General features: G+C 39.3%; 1 protein-coding gene across 2 annotated transcripts in view; it reads right to left on the reverse strand.

The window, feature by feature from the left end:
- Positions 1 to 5,392: 5,392 nt before the first annotated feature.
- galnt18a (UDP-N-acetyl-alpha-D-galactosamine:polypeptide N-acetylgalactosaminyltransferase 18a) overlaps positions 5,393 to 22,103 on the reverse strand; it is a 183,502-nt gene continuing 166,791 nt past the window's right edge. For both annotated transcript variants that reach the window (XM_044355427.1, XM_044355428.1), the window contains exon 11: positions 5,393 to 9,794. In XM_044355427.1, the coding sequence (XP_044211362.1) occupies positions 9,648 to 9,794 (147 nt within the window). In that variant the 3' untranslated portion in view covers positions 5,393 to 9,647. The remainder of the gene's footprint in view (positions 9,795 to 22,103) is intronic.

Genomic DNA, 22,103 nt, shown 5'->3' on the forward strand with positions numbered 1-22,103 from the left:
GTGTAACTTTGTTAAAGCTGTTATAATCATTAATTTTTAACGATCATTATGTGTATTTGAAAGGTCATGGTGATGCTCATAGTAACAAACCCACAGCTGTACGTTGTGGAGCATTTAGCAACTAAAGAGCCTGATTTTCCCCCGGAGTTTGTGGAGACCAAAACAGAGCTAAAAGGAGAGTGAATATCAGACTTACATTCATCAGGTGGACACAAGCACTAAAATGAACGCCACTCCAAATGAACACTCCCAATGAATGCTAACATTGTTCTGTATCTCCTGGATATGTAAATTAGTGCCTGTTTGTTTCCAAATTAAAATGCCATGTTAAAAGGTAATATGTCATTGTTGTGTTTAGAGCTTGTTTCTTAAACCCTCAAGGAGAGATTGCACTGAGTTACAGATGCTTATAGAACGGAGGCTAACTTGAAAATAACAGACAGATGGCTAACAGGTGTCAGGACTTTGCAGTTTGTACATTGCTTCCTATAAGTCGTCCTCTCTATATGATAACCTTCAGCCATTAGGCCAAAAAATGAAATGAAAATTAGGTTTATGTAGCACACAGTGTGACGCTGCCAGGATCACGCTGCTGCACATGTTGGGTGGATGCTGAGTCAAGGATGACTGTGTGAATCACTGCTTTGGCCTGACGTCAATGACATATACCAGAGTACAGTAACTGAGGACAGTCCTGGTTTCAAGCCAGTGGTCACAGTGTCCTGACTAATGTGTTTTAAAAGCAAACTTGACTTGAAGTCCAAGCCAAAAAGGCCTCACGCTTCTCCATTGACAGCACAGCCCCCTCACCAACAGGCGGTTCGTACTTGGCAGGAAAGTCAGCGGGTCCCTGCCAGGGTTGTTACAACACTAATAACGTCTAAGATTTCTGGACAGGGAAAAGGATCTCTCATAATCTGTCTGCCATCAACACAAATGCTACTCAGCACTTCACCAGAATTGTTGCCTTTAATTGACTCAGACCTTCATGGATGTATGAACAAGGCCTCTTGTCCCCGTTTGGGTGCTTGTGTTATATTTTCTATCCATAGTGTGTTTTCTGCATGCAGGAGATCCTTAGAGACAGTGAGATGATACACAATCCACAGCTGCTTCTTTTCATGCTTCTCTGTAGTTCTCTCCATGTGGGAGAAAGAGGCGTGCTTGGAAAGCAGCAGCGCGGGCGTTGTGCACTCAGCAGCAGCAGAAACAACGAAAGCGAGGAGCTTTTTCCTCTCCTCCATGGTGTCTGCTGACACATTTTTCATCAAGCCACCTCCTCATCAGTGATATCTGACAGAGCTTTCATCAATCCCACACCTCTGCTGACCTTTTCAGAGTCGTTCACCTGTACATTTAGAGCCCGATCGCTGACAGCGGCGCCCACAGGAGCAACAAGAGTTCTTGGTGATGACTTCTTTAACCACTTCAGGCTGGATGTTTTTCAGTTTTGCTCCCCTAATTTGTATTGAGGAGACATCTTCAAGAGTCAAGAACAGTGACAGACTTGACAGAGCTTTCACAGTCTGGTGGTGATATTTGATGCTTCTTTTCTTTCTCCCATTTTCCCCCCACGCAGTTGTCATGGTGCACAGACAGGATCCTATATGTTTTATAATGATAGAGTAAACTCGTCACACCTTTATACAGGCCTCGATGCATAATAGAATATTTCTACTCATTAGTCTAATTACCACTGACCCATATACTGAGTTTATGATAATGCTAAATTATCCCTCCTCAGTTTCCATTATATTAACAAAGTAAAAGCCTTCATTTCCTCATTATATTATCTCATCTTGTTTGTAGGAATCCACTTACAAGCCCATTTCACTCATTTCACTGCCTGAGGACTCAGTTAGCTGGAGTTATGTTTGCCTAACTGCAATGATAACTAATACTTTAAATTTCATCACTGCTCTAGACACAGAATTAGAATGAAATGTTAATATAATGTACTCTAATGAAGAATCCTCTTGTGAAATTGAACGGTGCATGTGAATTCAATGTCATTCTGAGTTGAGTTCTGATCATTTCCTTGCTAAAGCGTAGGTTTTATCCAATTAGAAACAGAAGATTAGGCTTTTTTTTTCCTGCCAGGAGAGCTTTCATTTCCATCCTGAAATATTGCTGATGTAGCATTTACTGCTTAATCTGATAATCAGATCCCCGAGGACTTCCTTCTCCTGCTGCTTTTTCTGTCTGCCATGCATCCTTAATCCTTCTCTGTCTTGCCCTTTCCTTCTCTTTCTGCACCCCTTATCTTCTCCCTGTTTCCTCTTTTCTGCCCCTCTCTCTTCCTCGCACACTTCCTCCTTCTTCCAGTCAACATATTCCTCTGCCAACAAAGATAAAAAGCTAAGCTCTCGCTAATACACCTGATTGATGGACAGGCACAGATCCAATGAAGCGTTGCCCTTCAATTAGGCCTCTCTGGTCACCTGGCAACAGTGTTAACGAAGTGTACCCTTCAATTAAGTCTCGGCGGTTACTCAGCAGAAGCGTGAGCCAATGAGACATGAGCAAAGGTTGACGTTGCATCATTACCGCTCCCTCCAAGGCCCCAGAGTGTCCCGCTGGCTCTAATCACTCAGCTGCTGTTTAGGGCTATGTTGTTGCGTGGATGTATGTGTGTTTATTATTGTGCATGCTCATGGCTCATTTAATACGCTAGGTTTACAATGCCTTTGATGTTATGAGTGTGTCAGAGACTTGTTTATGAGGTGTTCATGGTAACTCCCCCAAACAATATAGGTGCAGGGTTTCAGCATTTATGACAAGTCATCCGTGGAAATGCTTTATCGCTTTTAGAGACAAAGTATAAAGCTGTTTTGATGCTTGGGTATATTCATGCATCACTGTAATCCTTTAAGAAGGCACTGTGTTAAAGGATGGATTCCTCTTTAGTGAAGATGCACTCTCTCTATAATGGTATCTATTAAAAGAGGGGGAGGCAGCGGAGAAAAAGTGAATTAAAGAGAGGGAAGGAGGAGGCCTGAGTGAGGAGGAGTGAGAGGGAGGAGGGAGGGACAGTAGAGAGGATAATGACAGAGTGAAGGAGGGAATGAGTGGGACTGAGAGAAAGAGAGAGTCCAGCCAGCTCTTCAGTGGACTAACGAGATAGTAAGATTTTGCCTGGAGGGTGATAATTAGTATATCCTCAGAGGCTTTGAGGCTTCAGAGGCCCACACATCTGCCCCCAGTATGACTGAACTACAGAGCACAAACTGCACCAGTATGGTTTTATTTTTTTCTTTGGTCTGCAGTGTTTTCATCAGTTTTATACTTGTCAGGGTGGAAAATATTCAGGAGCATTCAGGCTTTCATGAATAGTCTCAAACCCTCCACTGAAATCAAGGCGAGTGACATTCCTTTTAGGATTAGCACCTTTCATTTTTTTTAATTTAAAGGCTTCATACAGGGATGTTTCTATTTGTTTTGGGGTGAGTCCAAGTCAGTTCTCAAGTATTATCACGGTAAGTCTCAAATCATTTAAAACAAGTCCAAGTCCTAAGCCACATCAAAGTCGACTCATGTCAAGTCTCCAGTCAATTGAAACAAGTAAAGTCTCAAGTTCAAAACTTCATGTCCAAGTCTTATTAAAGTTAGTCTCAAGTCAATTGAGACTGGCCCAAGTACTGGGTCTATTCAAAGTATTTATCAAGTCAAGTCTAAAGTTAACTGAGACAAGTTAAAGTCAAAGGTCAAGTGAAGTTTCAAGTCAGTTAAAACAAGTACAATTTCTAAGTCATGTCAAAGTAAGTCTCAGTCGAGACAAGTCAAAGTCCCAATCTAGTAAAAGCAAGTCTCCCAAGTCAAATAAGACAAATCAAAGTCATGTCTTAAATCAAGTCACAAGTCAAAGCCAGGTCAAGTTTATTGAAAGCAAGACCAAGTCTAATCACAAGTCTTCTTCAGCAAATTACAAACCAGCTCTAATATTTCAGGTCTCCTGAATACAACATTTTTCCTTTTAAGGCTGTGTCAACAGTGTTTTTACATTGCTAAGACCAGATCCTTTGAATGCATTGATCTAATAATTAAATAATCAAGGTGTTTGGTGATACACGGCCTGTCTTGCTTATATTTGATTCTTTCTGGGATTTTACCAGTTTAAAATTTGTAACCTGAGTGTTGCTGCTTTTAAGTATCAAGTCATAATAGAGTCAAGTCTAAACTAAAATCAAGTCCAAGTGAAGTCTCAAGTCACCAATTTTGTGAAGGTTTATAGACTTTTTCTACAGGTCTATTAAAGCAGGAATCAACAATATCATCAGTGAAGCACATCAATGACCTTTCAAATAAATAATTAATAAAAGCCCAATATTCTTCCAATATCTGAAAACTGACATACCAGTTTATAAATCGGAAAGTTTGTTTACCTATATAAAAAATAAATACAACACTGAAAGGTTAATCAGACAAAAAAATAAAAAATCAAATCAATGAACATGAATTAACATCAATCCCCTCATTTGTTTTTGTTGCCCCCAAATATAATAGTGTTAAAATGATAAAGCCTAGTTATTAAAAGTGATCTGAATATATCTGTAACATGGTGGAACACATTCACCTTTTATAATGAGATTACCGTAAATCCCTTACATGGAATACTTTGCCCCCAACACTGTTAGCGCCTTGGATATCATGAATCATATTTAGCATCCACTTCTGTCTCATTCCCTTATTGAAAAACGGTGAAATAAAATGCACAATGTGTGTGTGTTTGTATATGTGTGTGCGCATGCAAATGGCGGCTTTTATGAGACAGTGGGAGAGTAAACAGCAGCATTACTGGGATTGATGTTGATGCCATCTCATACATGTTTCATGATGCCAGGCTTTAAACAGAGACCCAAACACACAGGAAAATGTGTTCTCCTGTGCTCTTATTTAGCAGCCTACAGCTTTGAAGCAAATACATATAAATAAATAAATATAGAATTTAATAAATGTAGCCGAGCAAGATTGTAAGGACACAGGTTGAATTAAACTTTAATCATTTCAGATTCAGCTTATTGATTTGATTGGCTGTACAGTGTTTTCTCTCTTCACCCGCTTCGAGACATGTTTAATGGGAGAACTGCTTCCTCACTAGTAAGGTGGTGAGACTGTGGGACAACAAGGTGGTTGGAGTAGGAATTTCATTCATTTCTTTTACCAGATGACATTTTTGTAATCTGTCTTTTATTGATAGACTTTTACAGATCACACAGTGACTGTGAAGATGTTAGAAAACAGATGAAGAGATGATAGATGGTTAGGGATTTACAATTTATCAAATATTTTGTCTATTGTGATTTTAATTTACATATTTATGGATTGTCAAATATCAAAATCACTGAAATATTTGCTGTAATTCAGTGTCTGCTGCTGTTCAAAATAGTGAAAGCATTGACCAAAAATCCTAAAATGTATCATCAATTGTGTTTTCACACATTACATTAATATTACAGAACCAGTATGTTGTGCATTCTTACACAGTGGAGTGAATTAACTGAGTACATTTGCTCAATTTCTGTATTTGTACTTTACTTGAGTACTTTCAGCTTATTTACTTTGACTTGATCAAATTACTATGTGTAAGGCTCATAGTGATGAACCCACAGAGAATTATCACCCAACTCTGCAGTTCCCCTCAGCTCAGAGCGTTTTAGCATCTTCAGCTGCTCATTTCGGTTTTACAGCAGCAACTTTACTGTTTTTGCTTCACTCTCACCACTCTCCTCAACTTGGTCTCCAGCTGCAGCAGACAGCAGTTTTCAGCTAAAATGTTGTGATAAACCCATTCTACACTACCTGCCCAGCACCAAACAGCAGACTGACAAAGTTAGTGACTATCTGGTGAAGAAAGCCAAGCACCTAGCAGTTAAGACCCAGTTATTTCATAAATCAAACTTAAATTTGTTCGGTGACTTTAAATTAATGTAAATGTTATTAGTTATGCTGGATGTGTAAATAGGAAAATGTTTGCTAACAATGTAGCGTGTGTTTTAGCCTGTTGACCACTGGCTGAATATTCATTGTTAGCAGAGATGAAAAGAGACGCACACACGGGACATGTTTTGCCATGATCTGTTTTTACTGTTGGTTCTTATAAATATTAAGTTTAAATACACTAATAAAATAGCTTGGACATTTTCAGCTTCCCAAAAATTGAGATACCTTTAAAATTTCAGGATCTACAAACCTGAGCCACAAAAAGAACAGAAGATCAACAGAAGGTTTGGTAACAGTTGCTACACAGTAGCTGATAGAAGACATACAGTTCCAGTCCTCCACAAGTTACCACTGCATTATCACTATATTATGTGTACCTCAGTGGGCTGCGATTGAAAAAGAAACTTTTGAATACATAATAGCCGGATTAATAATGAATAGGTTCATCCTGTTTTTGTGTTGAATTATTGATAGAGATTGTTGAATCCGGGGACTTTGAATAATTGGGAGATTGATTGCAAAGCAGTTATATTTAATTAAAAGTGTTATGACAGTGTGTAACTTTTGGAGACCTGTAAATGTAGGGCACATTATTTAGCAGTACTATATATGCGAATGTCAAATCAGCAAAAGCAAAATGTACTCATACAGCAAACATACATCCCGACACTCCAATATCTCCACAAATGCCCAGTCAGTATTTATATATTTATGTGCATACAAAACAGAGGAATCTGGCACCCAAAGACATGTAATTAATCAATATGGGACATTTTAAGCACAGAAAAAGATATGGGTACATAAATAATGTTTTGTAGAGAAATTATTATCATGCAAAGAAATAATTTCTCTAGAAAATATCTTTTTTTGTGCTGAAATTGTCCTATTGCATGCTCAAAACTGAGGAACAGATGCACTATAAGTCAAACCCACATACGCATCTAATGTTGATTAATTACATGTCTTTTGGTGCCAAATTCCTTCTTTTTTACATGCACATAAATTATATTGTGTAGAGAAATTATTACACAAAGATATTCTCTGCCTGACAATGTTTTCTCTACAAAATATCTTTTTCTGTGCTAAGATTGTCTGAGTGCGCTCAAAATAGCGGCACAAATATAACTCCAAAACTCAGACACATATACATGTATAATATTGATTAATTACATGTCTTTGGGTGCCAAAATTCCTCCTGGGATGAACTGAGTGAGAATGGAGGTACTCTTCTTTGTTTGCAAATTTTTTGCATGCTCCCCATGGTCAGCTGTAGATTTGAAATGTGCAGAAATGCCAGTTTACCTGCTCACAATCCCCCAATGTTGAATTTGTGCAAATTATTACCCAGTGGATACTCATGATTCAGAGTTTTAAGGGAACTCAGCATTTACAGAATAAAGCAAAGTAATAGGGCACACACACATTCACACAGACATACACACACCAGTGTATTGGTGTACTGGTTTTACTGCTCAAGCACATTTTTAAAGGAAAAATCCCTTCTTGGATGCTTGTCCACTATTAGATCCCATCCATCTGTTATGGATGATATAACATCCATCTGTCATGCTCAATCCATTCCTTTTATGTTACTCATCATCTGATTCTGCTTTTGCACATTTCAGTAGTAATGTCCTACATTTCTCTAAATACCATTTAAATCCCACACAGGAGGTGCTCGACCTTGTTGTAGATGTGTAGGTGGAGAATGGAGAATGGAAATTTGAGGGGCCGCCTCCAAACGAGATATGTTCTTTGGAGGACTGAAGGCTGGTCTGTATCTGCACCTCCTCCAGAAATAAGACAACAGAGGATTCATCATAGTGTCACTGGGAGATCTGCCTCTTAACTACTGGTGCTGCCCTCAACATCTCATAAAGTCAGCAATTTGGAGTTTACCACCGAGAAGTTGCACTCAAACAGCCAACAAAGCAGTAAACACCGGCTGTAAACTCCGGCACTTTGCATGATACAAGAGTTGTGATGCTTGAAGGATAGTTTGGTGTATTACAACTTGGGCCTTACTTTTGTAATTTTGGCCAACATTTTAATTACAGTCACATTTTACTAAGTCATTGCAGAGATTTGGGAACACAGTGACAAAGCCTAAAAGAACTCTGATTATGAAGCTGTATATCAGACGACAGCCTTGGTCCTGGTTAATGAAAGGAGGACTTCGGAGGAGGCTCCTGAAACAGGAAAGTAAATTTTCAAACAAGACCTTTTGCTCTATTCAAACTCTTGCAGTCATCTTACACCCACACAGGAATTTTCAATTATTTTGCCTGATTAGACATCTTCTCAGGACTGTGTGGGCATGTACAGCTTGTGTTAAGTTAACATGTTCCTGTTTATTATACCTGTTATGGCAGAGCAACTACAGCTTTAATTCATCTGAATAACTGAGGAGACCTGTGTGAATTGACAGAATTTGAAGACGGATTTTTCCTTTAACTCCTCATTTCTCATATGAGCACCCCATGAACACAAGATCTGAACCAGCAGCCTATACATCACTGACCCACTGCTCTGAATTCACATCAATGTCAGTGTGGAGTCTTTGCCAGATTTTAGAGGACTAATGTGCTTGCTTTGAAATCAGACCTGGGCAGGAGTTCTTGAGGTATGCTTCATCTTCTCTAACGCCAACAGTTGCCACATCAGTTTCACTCTTTCAGGTCTGTTTAAGATGTATCAATGCTGCATTAGCCAGAGTGATGTACTGTGCTGGTATTACAGGAGCGAGCAGGAAGTCCTAAAATTCTTTTTTCCAGATGACTCTTTTGCTCTGTCTCTGAACCCACAAATACGGTGTATGCCATCATGATCGACAGCTCTGCTTCTGATCAAATTAATTCCAAAGCACACTCCTAAAATTTTTGAAGGATAGTGTTTCAATCACTGAGCCTGTTTAAATCACCCGGTGGTTATACTCCATTACACTTTGATACTGAGGTAATCTCCAGCATCTGTCCTGCCTACACTCTGAGTCAAGTGGCATTTAATGGTAACAACTCAAAGCTTGTCTCCTCCGTACATTTTTGCGTTACAATTCAGCTAGTTTCCATCATAAAATTGCTATATTTTCCTGGAATGCGGGCAGTCACTCACCTTGAGTTTCTCCCTCTGCACACAAACATATTGGAACCATGCTCACTCAATTTGTTATGGTGATTGTGCGATGAGACTGAGGGAGTACAGGCTCTATCTTAAACTGTGGATTGGGACCAATAATACATCACAGGCCTGCTCCTGCTATAACCAGAGTGGTTACGTGATTTCACAAGCCCGTCCCCTGGAACAAGCCACTATATTTCTCATTTCGAGTGCAAAATGGGAAATTTTAAAAGCCCAGACTCCATCTGTGAGTGTCTCTTCTCTCAGGTCATTGGTATAAAACGGTTGTTAGGTTACTGATGATCCATGTCTGATTGAAACACATCTTTTCCTGTGCAGATTCTTGGTAGAAACAGGTCTGATATTGAAGCTCATTTTTTGGACACTTAGTTCACCGCTTAGGCCAGCATGTTAGTCCTTTTCTAACTGGACTCTAATTCCTTTTAGGTGCGCCACAACTTTGTGACAGTCCATCCATCATCTGGTTTAGTTTGGTTTTTGCAGTTTGCAGCGGCTCGTGGAGTGTTCGCTTGAACTACACTTTTCCATCACAACAAAGGTGTCGCAGTGAGCAAGCTGTCTCACTGTGTTTACTGTGGCAGGACAGTCAGTATGTTAGTGATGGTCCATTTCTGATCGGTGCAATCCTGAATGGCCAGCTGGAAACTGAACTCTGACTGTCTGCTCTCCACCAACTCCAGACAACGCTGAGACTCCGTGTTCTGGATGGAGCCGCCCTGGAGAGAGAGACAGAGAGAGAGACAGAGAGAGAGAGATGAGTAAGATTTTCAACAAGGTGTTATGTTATAAGAAAATAATGAAGGAGACAGTTAAGGAATGCCTCTCCACTTGGCGTTGTGTTCCCTCCATTGAATCCATTATTTTCAGATATTGGCACACATCTGAGTGCATTATTGCACTTATTCCATGACCAATTATAAAGGAAGAAAAAAAGGCTGCTGTAAAGGTGTAATCAAACACAAGCAAATGTTTTTTGAGCTGTTAACACAGTCATACACTCACTGCCAACTTTATTACGTATATACGTACAATCTATTGCAATCCAGCTTTGCCATGAACTTTTACACTGCTTTTATGAAGCTTTTTTTTGACACTGTCAGAAAGTTGCTAATTATTGAAGGTGATGGTGTTGTACTGGTGTGCATTATATTGAAAGGTGTTTCTAATATTTTGTCCACCTTATTTACATATATGAGGGGATTCTACTTTGGATACTCTTCATAGTATTACCAAGTCAGCTGGAGGTGCTACTAGTTAACAACCCCCAACTTCCTCATACCATTTTGGTTGATTTTTAAATGTATAGATGGTAACAGACTGAAAGGCCAACTCTTTAAACCATCAGCAATTTTTATATATATCATGTTGGTAGCTTTAAACCATCAGATTAGTTTCACCATTTAGTTACCCTTTTACCACCTACTGCTCTGCCTGTGGCTTGCTAGCACTATATGAATAACTCTCACACATACATTTATAGACCTCAGAAAAACCTCAGTTCAGTTAAAACACTATTGGCTACAGAACCCTGATATAAAATGGAGCCGAATATAAAAATAAATGTATACATCTGGATACAGCCACACAACAAAGCATGGAGGAACATACCATGTATTAAGTGGAATGCGCCACTTATTAAGTGCACTACACTAAAAAGCAGATGTACCATTGGTATGAAGACTACTGACCGGCTGGCATATAACAGCCAATAACCTTTTGAACTAAAGTTTGAGTTTCCGAATCTTTCACATCATGCATCCATCCAGCAGCTGGATGTATGTTGTAAAAATTACGAGCCGATTTACAGCGTAGCTACAAAAGCATATCATCTGTCAGGCATAGCCAGTATTTAGTTGACCTTGTGTTTTGAATTTCACAGCCTATAATCACAAATTAGAACCAAATTAAGCAAGTGGAAAGACACAGCAACACAATACTTTCAAAGTCCTACTCACAAATATCAGAAACCCGCAGAGACTCACCACCCTGATGTTTTCGTTAAAGGAGAAAAGCTCAAGGTGGTGTCTGATTCTAAATACCTTCGGAATCATTCTGTTGTTTAAAAAGCATATTAAAAAGGTGGCCAATACTATCAAATTCAACCTGGCTAATTTTAGGCATATAAGACCATACCAAACAATAGAGGCAGCTAACCTCTTTATGCATGCTATGATCTTCTCCCACATAGCATACTGTCTTACAAACAGGTCACAAGCAAGCATGACAACCCTGAAACCAATTGAGTTCCTTCACAAACAGACACTAAAAACACTTGAGCGAAAGGCCAAAAACTATCATTGCCATATAGTAGAAAAGTACAATTTATTTAATTTAGATAGTTTTAAACATTTTGCAGATGCTTGCTTTATCTTTAAGGTCTTACGTGGGCTTGCACCTCCCACACTGAGCCAGTTCATAATGCAGAAGAATAGTAGCAGCAGGGCCACAAGGGCAACTACCAGAGGACGACTGTGTTGTACATACAGACGTAATAAGTATGGGCAAACAGTCTTCTCAGTCAGAGCCACCCACTACTGGAAAAGTCAACCTAATGAATTAAGAGAGAGCACTGATTTGCTAACCTTTAAACATGAACTTAAGATATGGCTTAAAACAAACCAATCATGAGTAATCATACTACCTCATCACTGGCACTGCCTTTACATACTCTCATTGTTTTTATATATCTCTGTAATGTATTTATGTATTGTACTGTTCTGTAGTACTTGTGGAGGCACTGCATTGAGGAAGAGGACCTGCTCCCTATGTAGATGTAATGAAAACACAACGATCCTTAGTTTCAGGTAATTATAATAATTAAAACATACTTATGAATATTATATTCCATTTGTGCCAAGTCCTTTCCACTAAATGGCACTAAATTCTACACACTGCAGCTTTAATCCAATTGAACACCTACAGTAGAGAGATTTTGTGTCAGACCTTGCTTTCAGAACACCAAATGAGGGAACATCTGTTAGAAGAATTGTGTCCATACTTCAATATATTCCACAGAGCACTGAAGCTGTACTGGAGGCTCGTAGTGAAGCAACAACTTATCAAGAACCTCATCACAGTTTGATGTAAACTTATCTAGAAAAAAATTCAGTTCACCTCTGAGATCCATCAGCCTCCAAATAAATATTTGCCTCCAGCTGCTGACAGACATCTGAGTAGAAACACCCACTCCATCAGCTTAAAATAAGGGAATTTGTTCACTACACTGTCTTTGAATCTCTTTTCATTAAGTGGCTTATTTAACCAAAAAATTGTTCCTGAATATATTTCATGAAGGATGCAGGAGATGTGATTTGTTATTAAACAAGGCTGCAAAAAAAGAATTGGTTGGAAAACACTTTCAAGCTTTAATATTGTTTTCCATTGTCTCCCATCATATACTGTATATGCTATATGTGGATAAAATGTACATTTAGACATTTACATTTAGACCAGCCTGGTAAAAAATTCTATGTATGTTTTCAAATTGCTTATTATTTGTACAAACTCTGGATTAAATGCTTGATTTTGGTAATCAGATCAGAAATGACCCTTGAAATCCTAACGGACATGATCTCGTCATTGATCACTAGTATCCCAGTTTTGAGTCTTATCCTGGTTTTGATCATATTCGGGAATATGGCGTTTACATGGAGCATGAGAAACCTGGTTATTCATATCCCTGTCTACATGATTCTAACAGTTTCCAGGTTTCTGATCGTCTCTATCCTGTTGTGTCTTGATTCCTCAACATCTCTCACTATGTTCTGTACCAACGAAGAATGTTCACAAACCTGGATATGGTGTTTACATGCAACAGTGTTCTGGGTATCCAGTTTCTGAAACCAGGATAAGGTGTTTCCATGAGCAAAACATAACCAGGATACTAGTGTGCCTGTAAATGCACTCATTATGTATTTTCCTTTTATAACATACAAGCTGCAAATACAAGTTGCATACAATATGGTCATAAGATATAATACTAACAATTGTCTTGGAACATATTGGCTTTGGTTACATTGCCCAAATTATTTAATTTTGCTCTCATGAATTCAGTAGATGCTCAGTGTTTATTGTGCACTATTGTATTGTATTATTTCATTGGTATTTAGATGTTTTGGCAATCTGATATTTGTTCCAGTAAAGCAGATTGAAGTGAAATGTATTGAGAGGGAGAGAGCCAGACGGCATATGAATGCACAGTATGTTTGTGCATTAGTGTGCGTTTGTGTGTGCACCGTATTTGTTCAAAACAATGCCACTTTGAATAAGAGGCTTGCCTTACTATCATTTAATATGAGTCCCTACCTCTCCATTGTGTGTGTGTGTGTGTGTGTGTGTGTGTGTGTGTGTACATCTTAGTTTCTTGAACAATAGGTTGGCACCCAAAGTAGGTCCTTGGTTATATGGCAAGAACAGTAATATGTTTTAATGAGCCTGAGCCCTGGCAGAGGAGACTAAACCCATTTGCATCAAACTTGCTGTGCTTTAGAAGGACTGCTTTGCTTTAAAATCAATATGCTTTAGATCTCCCACAATAACACACACACACACACACACACACACACACACACACACACACACACACACACACACACACACACAAACACAATCACTTCAGAGGACATTGCATTGACTTACATTACTTTCCTGGAGACTTATCCTAATCTCAGCCATAACAACTACTTGCCTAACTCTAACCTTAACATAACCCTAAACTAACCTTAACTTTAAACCAAGTCTTCACCCTAAAATTAATGATATACGTTAAGAGGACTTGCTTTTTGTCCCCATAAGGGAGGCGAGTCCCCACAACATGAGGAATACCTAGACCACACACACACACACATGCACACCACAGTGTATCTAAACACGCTGAATCTTGCTGCTCTCTCTGTGTTCCGTTTGAGAGTGACTGACTACAATACAAATACAATAAAAAAACAGACGTTTATACAACAGTAACAATCACATTCTCTTTGGCTTTCAGCTTCTGGAGAAGATGTCGATATTCTCAGCTTGTTTGATTGCGTGCACAGCTGCCTCTGCACGGAGCACTTTGCCCACATATAGGCTGGCCAGCATGTGTACGTGTGATTACTTGATAGAACAAAGAAGTGTCCAAACACTTACATTACTTTCACACATGCACGTGATCACACTCACACATTGGCGCTCACGGATAGAGGGACAGAGACAGGGGGAAGGAAAGGGAATCTATCTGTGTCTGTGAGAGTCACATATTGGATTTACAACAGTTAACCTCTAATTTATATTGATCACAGGCTAATCAGTGAAATACTAGACCACGCTGCGTTAGGAACAGAGTTAAATCCTATTTGATTTCTAATGATCGACCAGCTGAACCCTATTTACAAAGTTCAAGTCTTTATAAGGAACACTTTCATGTGCGACAGGTATATGATGCCTCTCAAAATCCAATCAGCAAGTAAATGATCTTTCAAAGAAGGATGAAAGAACCTCATTGACGGGAACCAAAATACGTGTTTCAACACACTGAAGTTTCTGAAGCCCCTGTCACTCTGAATATATGCTCTTTAAGGGTTGGTTTATGGTCGATTAGAACTAGCTCGTACGACTAAAGTGTTTTAGTTGTTACGAATGGCCACAATTGAAGGTAGAGTGAAAAGTCATAAAGAGGGGGGAGTCTTTCCTTGAGGGCCTCCTTAGTGTTGCACTCAGTTGTTCACATGAAAAGCGACAGAAATAGTTATGTCATGAATGGTTGAATGGTTCCTTTTTCACTTTAGCATGACTGTCCAAACATGACATGAAGTCTGTGTGAATGACAGATTTTCAGTTTTGGAAAGTTACAGAGATGGCCCCACACAGCCCCCTCTACTCTGATACACGGGGTTTCCGAAACAATTCGACTGGCCGAAAAGCTGTTCCTGTGGGGTATGCTGGCCTCTTAACACTGAACATACATGGACTGGATATAAAGATGGAAGTAGGGAGATGTGACTCATTGGTTGACTCGTTGGCAAGCCCAGAGTTGCAGCTTATGTTTGGCGCTAGGACCTTCCAAATAAGGAGTGTTGCCTTTCACACTCTGGAAACATGCCCTGCAACCTGGGACTTCACACTTGGGCTAACGTTTGCTACTTCAGCTAAATTTGCTAACAGGGCAGGTATCATTATCAAGAAACATTAAACTTAGTCAAATATTGCAACAACAGTGTGACAATAGTGTGACTCAGTGTGAGTCCTGGAGTCAAGGAGAGCAGCAAGTGAGCCAACTGTCAATCACAGCTGTCAATCAACGCCCACACGGCCGACATCAAAGCTACTATAAGGCTTCATATCTTATTGACGGAGCAATAATTTCCAAAATGACCACCAGCACACTTATTAGAGGGCCTTAATTTAGCTATTAAGACCATAATGACTTGTTGAAAAAAAAGAGTGACTCAGTATTTCTAGAGAGAAGTTGATGCTTTTTGAATGGGAGTCAATTGGAGCATCTAGTGGCGGCCGCTGACATTGCAGTTTCAGTTTCTTACACATTGGCTTCAGCCTCAAGCCATGGTAGTTGTTGCTTGTGACCATATGGCCCTTCCCCACTCTCTACATGCAGTTGGGAGCTCACCAAGTAAAAAACTTGAGATGAAACATCATAGCCAGAACCCTACTGGATGTTAATAAGCCACTGTTACCTAACACATTCCCCAAATACATTTTAAAAGGTGATAATGATCTTCCATATCAATTTATAGCCATTGCCTTTACAGCCTTATTTTACTGCACTGCAAAGTCTTCCACATTCTTGTAACAGCCGTCAGGAACAGCAGGAGTTCTGCAACACTGGGTTTGACATTTTCAGCTTTTACGCTGCCAGCTGCAGTGGACGCTAATGGGACATTATTGCTGGAGGGACTCCTCATAGTGGTCATCACCGATGGCTCTCACTATATATTGTACAGTAGAGGCAGACTTAAGATCCATTAAAGTAATCACAATGATCTTTCTTACCTCCTCCGCTGAAAACCAGTCAATTGGCTTTCTCTAAGTGTACGACCTGAGTGACTTCCAACCAGTGTACTTAAAAGTCTGTGCTTTACCTCTTGCCTCCCCTGTAGAGTACAGCTCAGATTACACAAGCTTTACACAAGCTGAGTTAGAGCACATGCAAAACACACACATTATTTTTTTAAAGTTCTGTTTTTGGGCATTTTTTGCCTTTAATGGAGAGCTGATAGTGTAGAAGCAGTGAGGAAACAAGGGGGAGAGAGAGGGTATGACATGCAACAAGAGTCCAAAACCGGAGTTGAACCAGGGACAGTGCGACACACACACACACACAGACAAATATTTGGCATTTGTCCAGCACCTTGTCCTCAATTCAGCAGTGAGTCTGCCTGTCATTCTGCAAAGTGCAGAGTTGGACCGCACTATTGATTCCCTGCTATTAAGGCGGGAACACTAGTTAATCAGTCGGTCAGACAGCCAGTCAGCCAGAAAGCTATCAGACAGCCACTCAGCTGGTTGACCGGCAATCTGTCAGCCAGACGCTCAATCATTAAGTCATTCACCTCAAAGGGTGTGGTGAGTAAAAAGCACTGCACAAAGACAAAGAGCATAGAATGCTGGAGCTGCAAGCATAAAGTGCTTGTGCTTATGCGATTCATGCTGAAATACACCCATAAGTGGAGCAGCGACAGTGAAGCACACCCTCTCCCCACCAACTGAGGTGTCACAGATTTCTTCCATTTGCCATGATTAAATTCTGAGTGACTAATCTCTATTTTTCTCCATCTGCAGATAATAACTAAACAACAAAGCAAAACTGTCCCACTATTGGCAGGGTTTGGTATAAAGCATCACAGAGCAGTGGGGTACATAAATATGCTGTGTGCTTTGTTCCAAGCGTTTACTTAATATTTAGTTACAGCACTTCCTTTTGTTACATAATTTCTGGGTATTTGGTCACCATCAGTCCCACATGCTGTGCGTTTTGTCACTTTGTGAAAACAACTAGCAACTGTTAGTAGTAGATGACACTGAAAAAACACTGACAAAGCTACACCCACAGGCCAGCAGTACCTTTAATGCCAGGATAGACAGCAGAAAAGTGAAGACATTCAACTGCTTTAATCAATTTTCTTTTTTTACATTAACACTGGATCAAATGACTACATGTCATATGAAACAAGTTGCTTGTAGTGACGTACTAGAGAATTACCATCCAACTCTACAACCCCTCCCTCAATGGTTTTTTGGAGCATTTCTGTCTTTTCTGGACCATAGTTTTGGTTTTCCGGTTCACAAATTCCATACAAAGACAAACAAAGTCAAGGACAAGCCAGTGAACATAGTAGAGCAATCAGGAGCTAAAGAGCCAGATATTTTTCTCAGGAGTTAGCACAGACCAAAACAGAGCTAAGATGAGAATGAATATTGGACTCATATTCATCAGGTATCATTGAGTGATAATGTCCCCATTTCTGCTGAATGTGTAAATAGGCATCAACACATTTGCCATAACAACAAAATAATAACATCATAATGTTGTGTTTTCCAGTTTGTTCCGCTGCCCCAAAGAGGCATACAGCTTGAACATGACATTATTGCTTCAATAGATGAGAACATTTCCACATCCACATCAGATAAACTGCAGCCACATCATCACAAATGTTAATCCCGGAGGACACATACAGCCTCCAATAGCCCAACGTTAACAGTCACCAACAGTCCAAGGATATCTGCTGGGTTTCAAGTACACTGAGGTCTGGTTCAAACAAAGTTTTTCCCTTAAAGAACATCATGTTTATTTTGAACAAATAGTGTATTCTCCACAAACGTGATAGGTGACATGAATCTTTTCACTGACGCCAGCTAACAGGCATATCATTGTAACCACAGGATTGTTGTCAGTAGGATGTCATTGTGAAATGTCAAAATCACCATTTTCATTTCTTGTTTGAATCACCTCGTCGACTTTGAGCTCTGCCACAAAGAATTACATGATACACTCTTTCAAACTGAGCACCACCAACCAATGGGATTGAGATATCACAGTGCAGCCTTAAATCCCCTTATTAGGGTTTTTAGATATTAATACAATATTTGTTCAGTATGCAATACCATCCCAGCTACTGTAAATATTTTACTCCACAGGCTTTTTATTGACTTTTAAGACGACATGTATTAATACACCGATGAATCATGTGCTCTGTGAGCTGTGTTCACCTTCTCAGTGTGAAAAGACAGCACTGCAAAACACCTCTCATAAAAGCTAAATGGCAAACTTCAAGAAATCATGAGGTAGGAAATATAAGGTTTATTCTGCAGGGAATGCACTTCTGCAATATTAAACTTCAAAGATTTGACAAACCAGCTTGAAAAACAGTTATGTACCTTCTAAATATTCAAACCTAGAGGATTCTGTCATATAACACTGCACAAGCAGAAAGTAATATTTGCAGTTCACAAATATGTCAATAACTCCATTTTGATAACAAAGTCAGGCGGAACCTTCTAATTAAATGTTCCAGAAATGTTAGTGACATAAGCCACATCTGTATTTGTAGAGCATAAGGAAAACATGAGCTGGTGTTTGCAGTGTTCACAATCTCTTAGAAAGTAGCTGCTCATCTGGGTTGTTATAATTTCTGATTAGAATGAATTGAACATGATCCAACATCAGTGAAAAACTACAGCGAGACGTCTCATAAATAATGTCGTTTAAAATAGCATCTACCCTGCACTAGAAACGCATGATTATAAAAAATGTTACATTTGAAAAAACAACAGCAGAGCAGCGCAGAAAGTATGTAAGCTACATCAAATGACCTAGTCCTTATTAGCTGTTATTTTCAGTGCTGCCTTTCACCGCCCTCAGTTTGGATTTATACTGATCAATACCAAGAACTGCTGTTTCTCTTGATGTCTCAACTTTGATTGCATCTGCTAGCAACACCTTCTCGTTAAGGAAGCCTGAGGAGTCGACCTGCCGCTGGTGATACGATTCGTCTTTGCTCGTGTCTGTAGTGAATCTAATGAACGGTTGTGATGTGCTCAGCATTTGCGAAATGAAACTTTTTATTGGGCTACCTTAAGCTAAGTGGCATCCATAAAGGCACAAATAAAAAACAGTCCAGCAAAGTAAAAAGCTGAGGTAAGAAAATCCACTTTTATGACAAAACACTACCTGCTATACCAGAACATACTACCTGCTGTTGGGCAGATTTTTGTAAGGCAATTGGCAATTTCTTCCTTTCTCTCTTCCCTTCCACTACTCCCCCTTTCTCTCTTTCTATTGATGGCTGTTCCCTCAGGGTCACACTCAGTTCAATATTGTAAAAGATCTACTTATCAATAATTCACAAATACTGACTGCCCACTTCACATGAAACGTTGCCTCCCTCTGTCTCTCTGTCTTCTCTTCGCTTCACTTCTCTCCAGCGCTGCCTCTCTCCCACAACTCTTCTCTTCTTTATTTTACTCCTTTGTTCTTCCCTCCTTTTAATCTCTCACCTGCCGTTCTTTAGCTCTCATATATTGTGTCTTTCTGTTTCCTTCTGTCTGTATCTCTACACCTTTCTTCTTTGTGATTTTTCACCCTGTATGTCTTCTTCCTGCCTCCTTCTGTTTCCTCGCTGTCTGTTCTCCATCTGTCTTTTTTGAGGTAGGGAGGACTTCTGACTTCAAAAGCCATAAAGCTTTGTGTCAGATCCTCAACCTACCCTCTTCATGGTCTGCCTACACCAACATCCTCAACACTAAAGGCCGTAAATGAACACACAAAAAATAATAACACACATATCTGTGTAAGAAATCTTTAATAGCAACATTTCTTTCCTGTTTTTGACTGGAATCTGATCCTCTCTTTATTGATTAGCATCTCTACTATTAAAATAATTTTGAATTCATCTTCTTGGTTAAATTATAATAAAACTGCACTTGAGCTGCTAACATCCTGATTAGAATTAATGACATTGTTACTCTACAACAGCTACAACCGGGGATGGGTTGGGGGGGGGGCATTTCTCTTTTTCATTCATTCATTACATCCAACTCATGCAACAGTAAATACAAAGAACAACAGAACAAATCTTTGTTGTTTTTTCCTCATGTATGAACGCTACGCTTCAAGCATCGCTGTAATTTTTAAATTACAGATGAGGTGGAAACATGGAAACTACTGTAAATGTGGAAATGATGCAAATATAAATAGTTTGCTATGATTTACTTTTTATATGCATTGCTTTTCCACCATAGCTCTTGTTTTGACTCTTTTATATGTACAAAGTTTAGTTTCAACCGGGGAACAAAGCATTATAATATATTTATGCTTCAGTTGTTCTGAGTTATTTGGTGTCTCTAAATGGCCTTTTTAGGAAGACGCCTAGACACACCCTTAGAAAAACATGTAAAATAGTCATTTTCTGTGGAACTGTTATTAAATTGGAACATGGACTTGGTAAGGCTCCATGCTGTCGTCCCATTGTGTTTTCCAGCTAACAGGTCACAGCTATAGGTCATCTGCAGACATCTGTTTGCAAAAAAATAAAAACTTCCTTCTTAAGTGTGTTCAAACTTCTTTCAAACTACCCTGATAGCATCAACTTTTGGGCCATATGTGGTATTTAACTGGCACATGTGGCTGAGAGATGGTATGGCACAACATATGTAGGCCAAATCATAACCACATACGTTTCACCATATCTTCAACATTGGGGGGAATTTCTCTTCTGGATTACTTCTGAAATTGAGGCACTTGGCCCAGATAAAAGCATTGACTTTTGGGCCGCATGTGGTATGCAACTGGCACATGTGACAGAGATTAGGCATGGCAAAATGCATGAAGGCCAAATCATAACCACGTACTTTTCGCCATACCTTCAAAATTGGAGGGAATTTCACTTCAGGATCACCTCTGAAATTTAGGTACCTGGCCCAGATAAGAACTGACAGCTTGGGACCACATGTGGCGTGGTACTGGCAATCATGTGAACTGACATGCATTGATGTTCCCCAAACATCATCCAAATGGTTTGCACCTGCTGCTGCACCTGTATGTTCAACTGCTATTGCAAGACAGATGAACTGGAGGGGGGTGAATGAAAAAATATCTGTCCAGCGGCTGATCTTGAAGACAGTTGTTGATAGTTGGGTAAATGTGAGTGTGTTTATAGGAAGATATAACAAAGATATGAATAGAAATATAACACTGCTGTTGTCTCATGTGTTCTACTTTCTCAAGGCGTTGAAACCCTATGACGGTAACCGTTTCAGACAAGGAGGTGGAAGTACTGACGGTAAAGTGGCTTCGCCTGGCTGGTGACAGAGATGGTAAGAGGGAACAAAGATAAAAAAAAAAGCTGACATAGCTGAAAATTAACACTTTGTATTTGAACTCCATTGACACTCTAATTTCTCAAAGGCTTTTATCAGAAAAGTCATTGCCAGTGGGGCAATAACTTTTCACAGACCCTTGTTGAAAGGATTTTTTAAATAAATTACAAAAAAGAATATATGTTTTGTTTTTGTTACGTTTGTATTAGTAGCCTATAAAAGTTGTCACAAAATGCCACATTTGCCAAATTGGCAGTAAAATACTTTTATTAACCAAAGCTTAATAAACTACTATTTTTATTAACCTTTGCTTTATCAGGGAAAATCATATAGAAACAGGTAAATAGCCAATTTGACATATTAAATTGACATTTTAAAATTGTTGGATTTCTGTTTGCCTTAGGTATATTCAAAGTATAGACCATTGCTAAAATTCTGGGATAATATCAATGGCTATGTTATGGTTCAGTTAAGGTTATTATAGTCTTGGGCCAGATTTGACCTATCATTCATTTCCAAATGTGGGCCAGATCATAGGTATGGTGTAGTTTAGGTTCAATTCTGGGATAAGTACGGATTTTGGTCTCTCAGCCATATGTGTGTCACATAAGGCCTTGACAGAACTCAGCCATACAGATATTCCATATCAGGCCCAGCTATGAGCCATATCAACTATTTGTATTTGGCTTAGTCCTGGTAGAAGTCTGGCT

Source organism: Thunnus albacares, chromosome 7 (assembly GCF_914725855.1).
Source record: "Thunnus albacares chromosome 7, fThuAlb1.1, whole genome shotgun sequence".
In the NCBI taxonomy this organism is placed as follows: Eukaryota; Metazoa; Chordata; class Actinopteri; order Scombriformes; family Scombridae; genus Thunnus; species Thunnus albacares.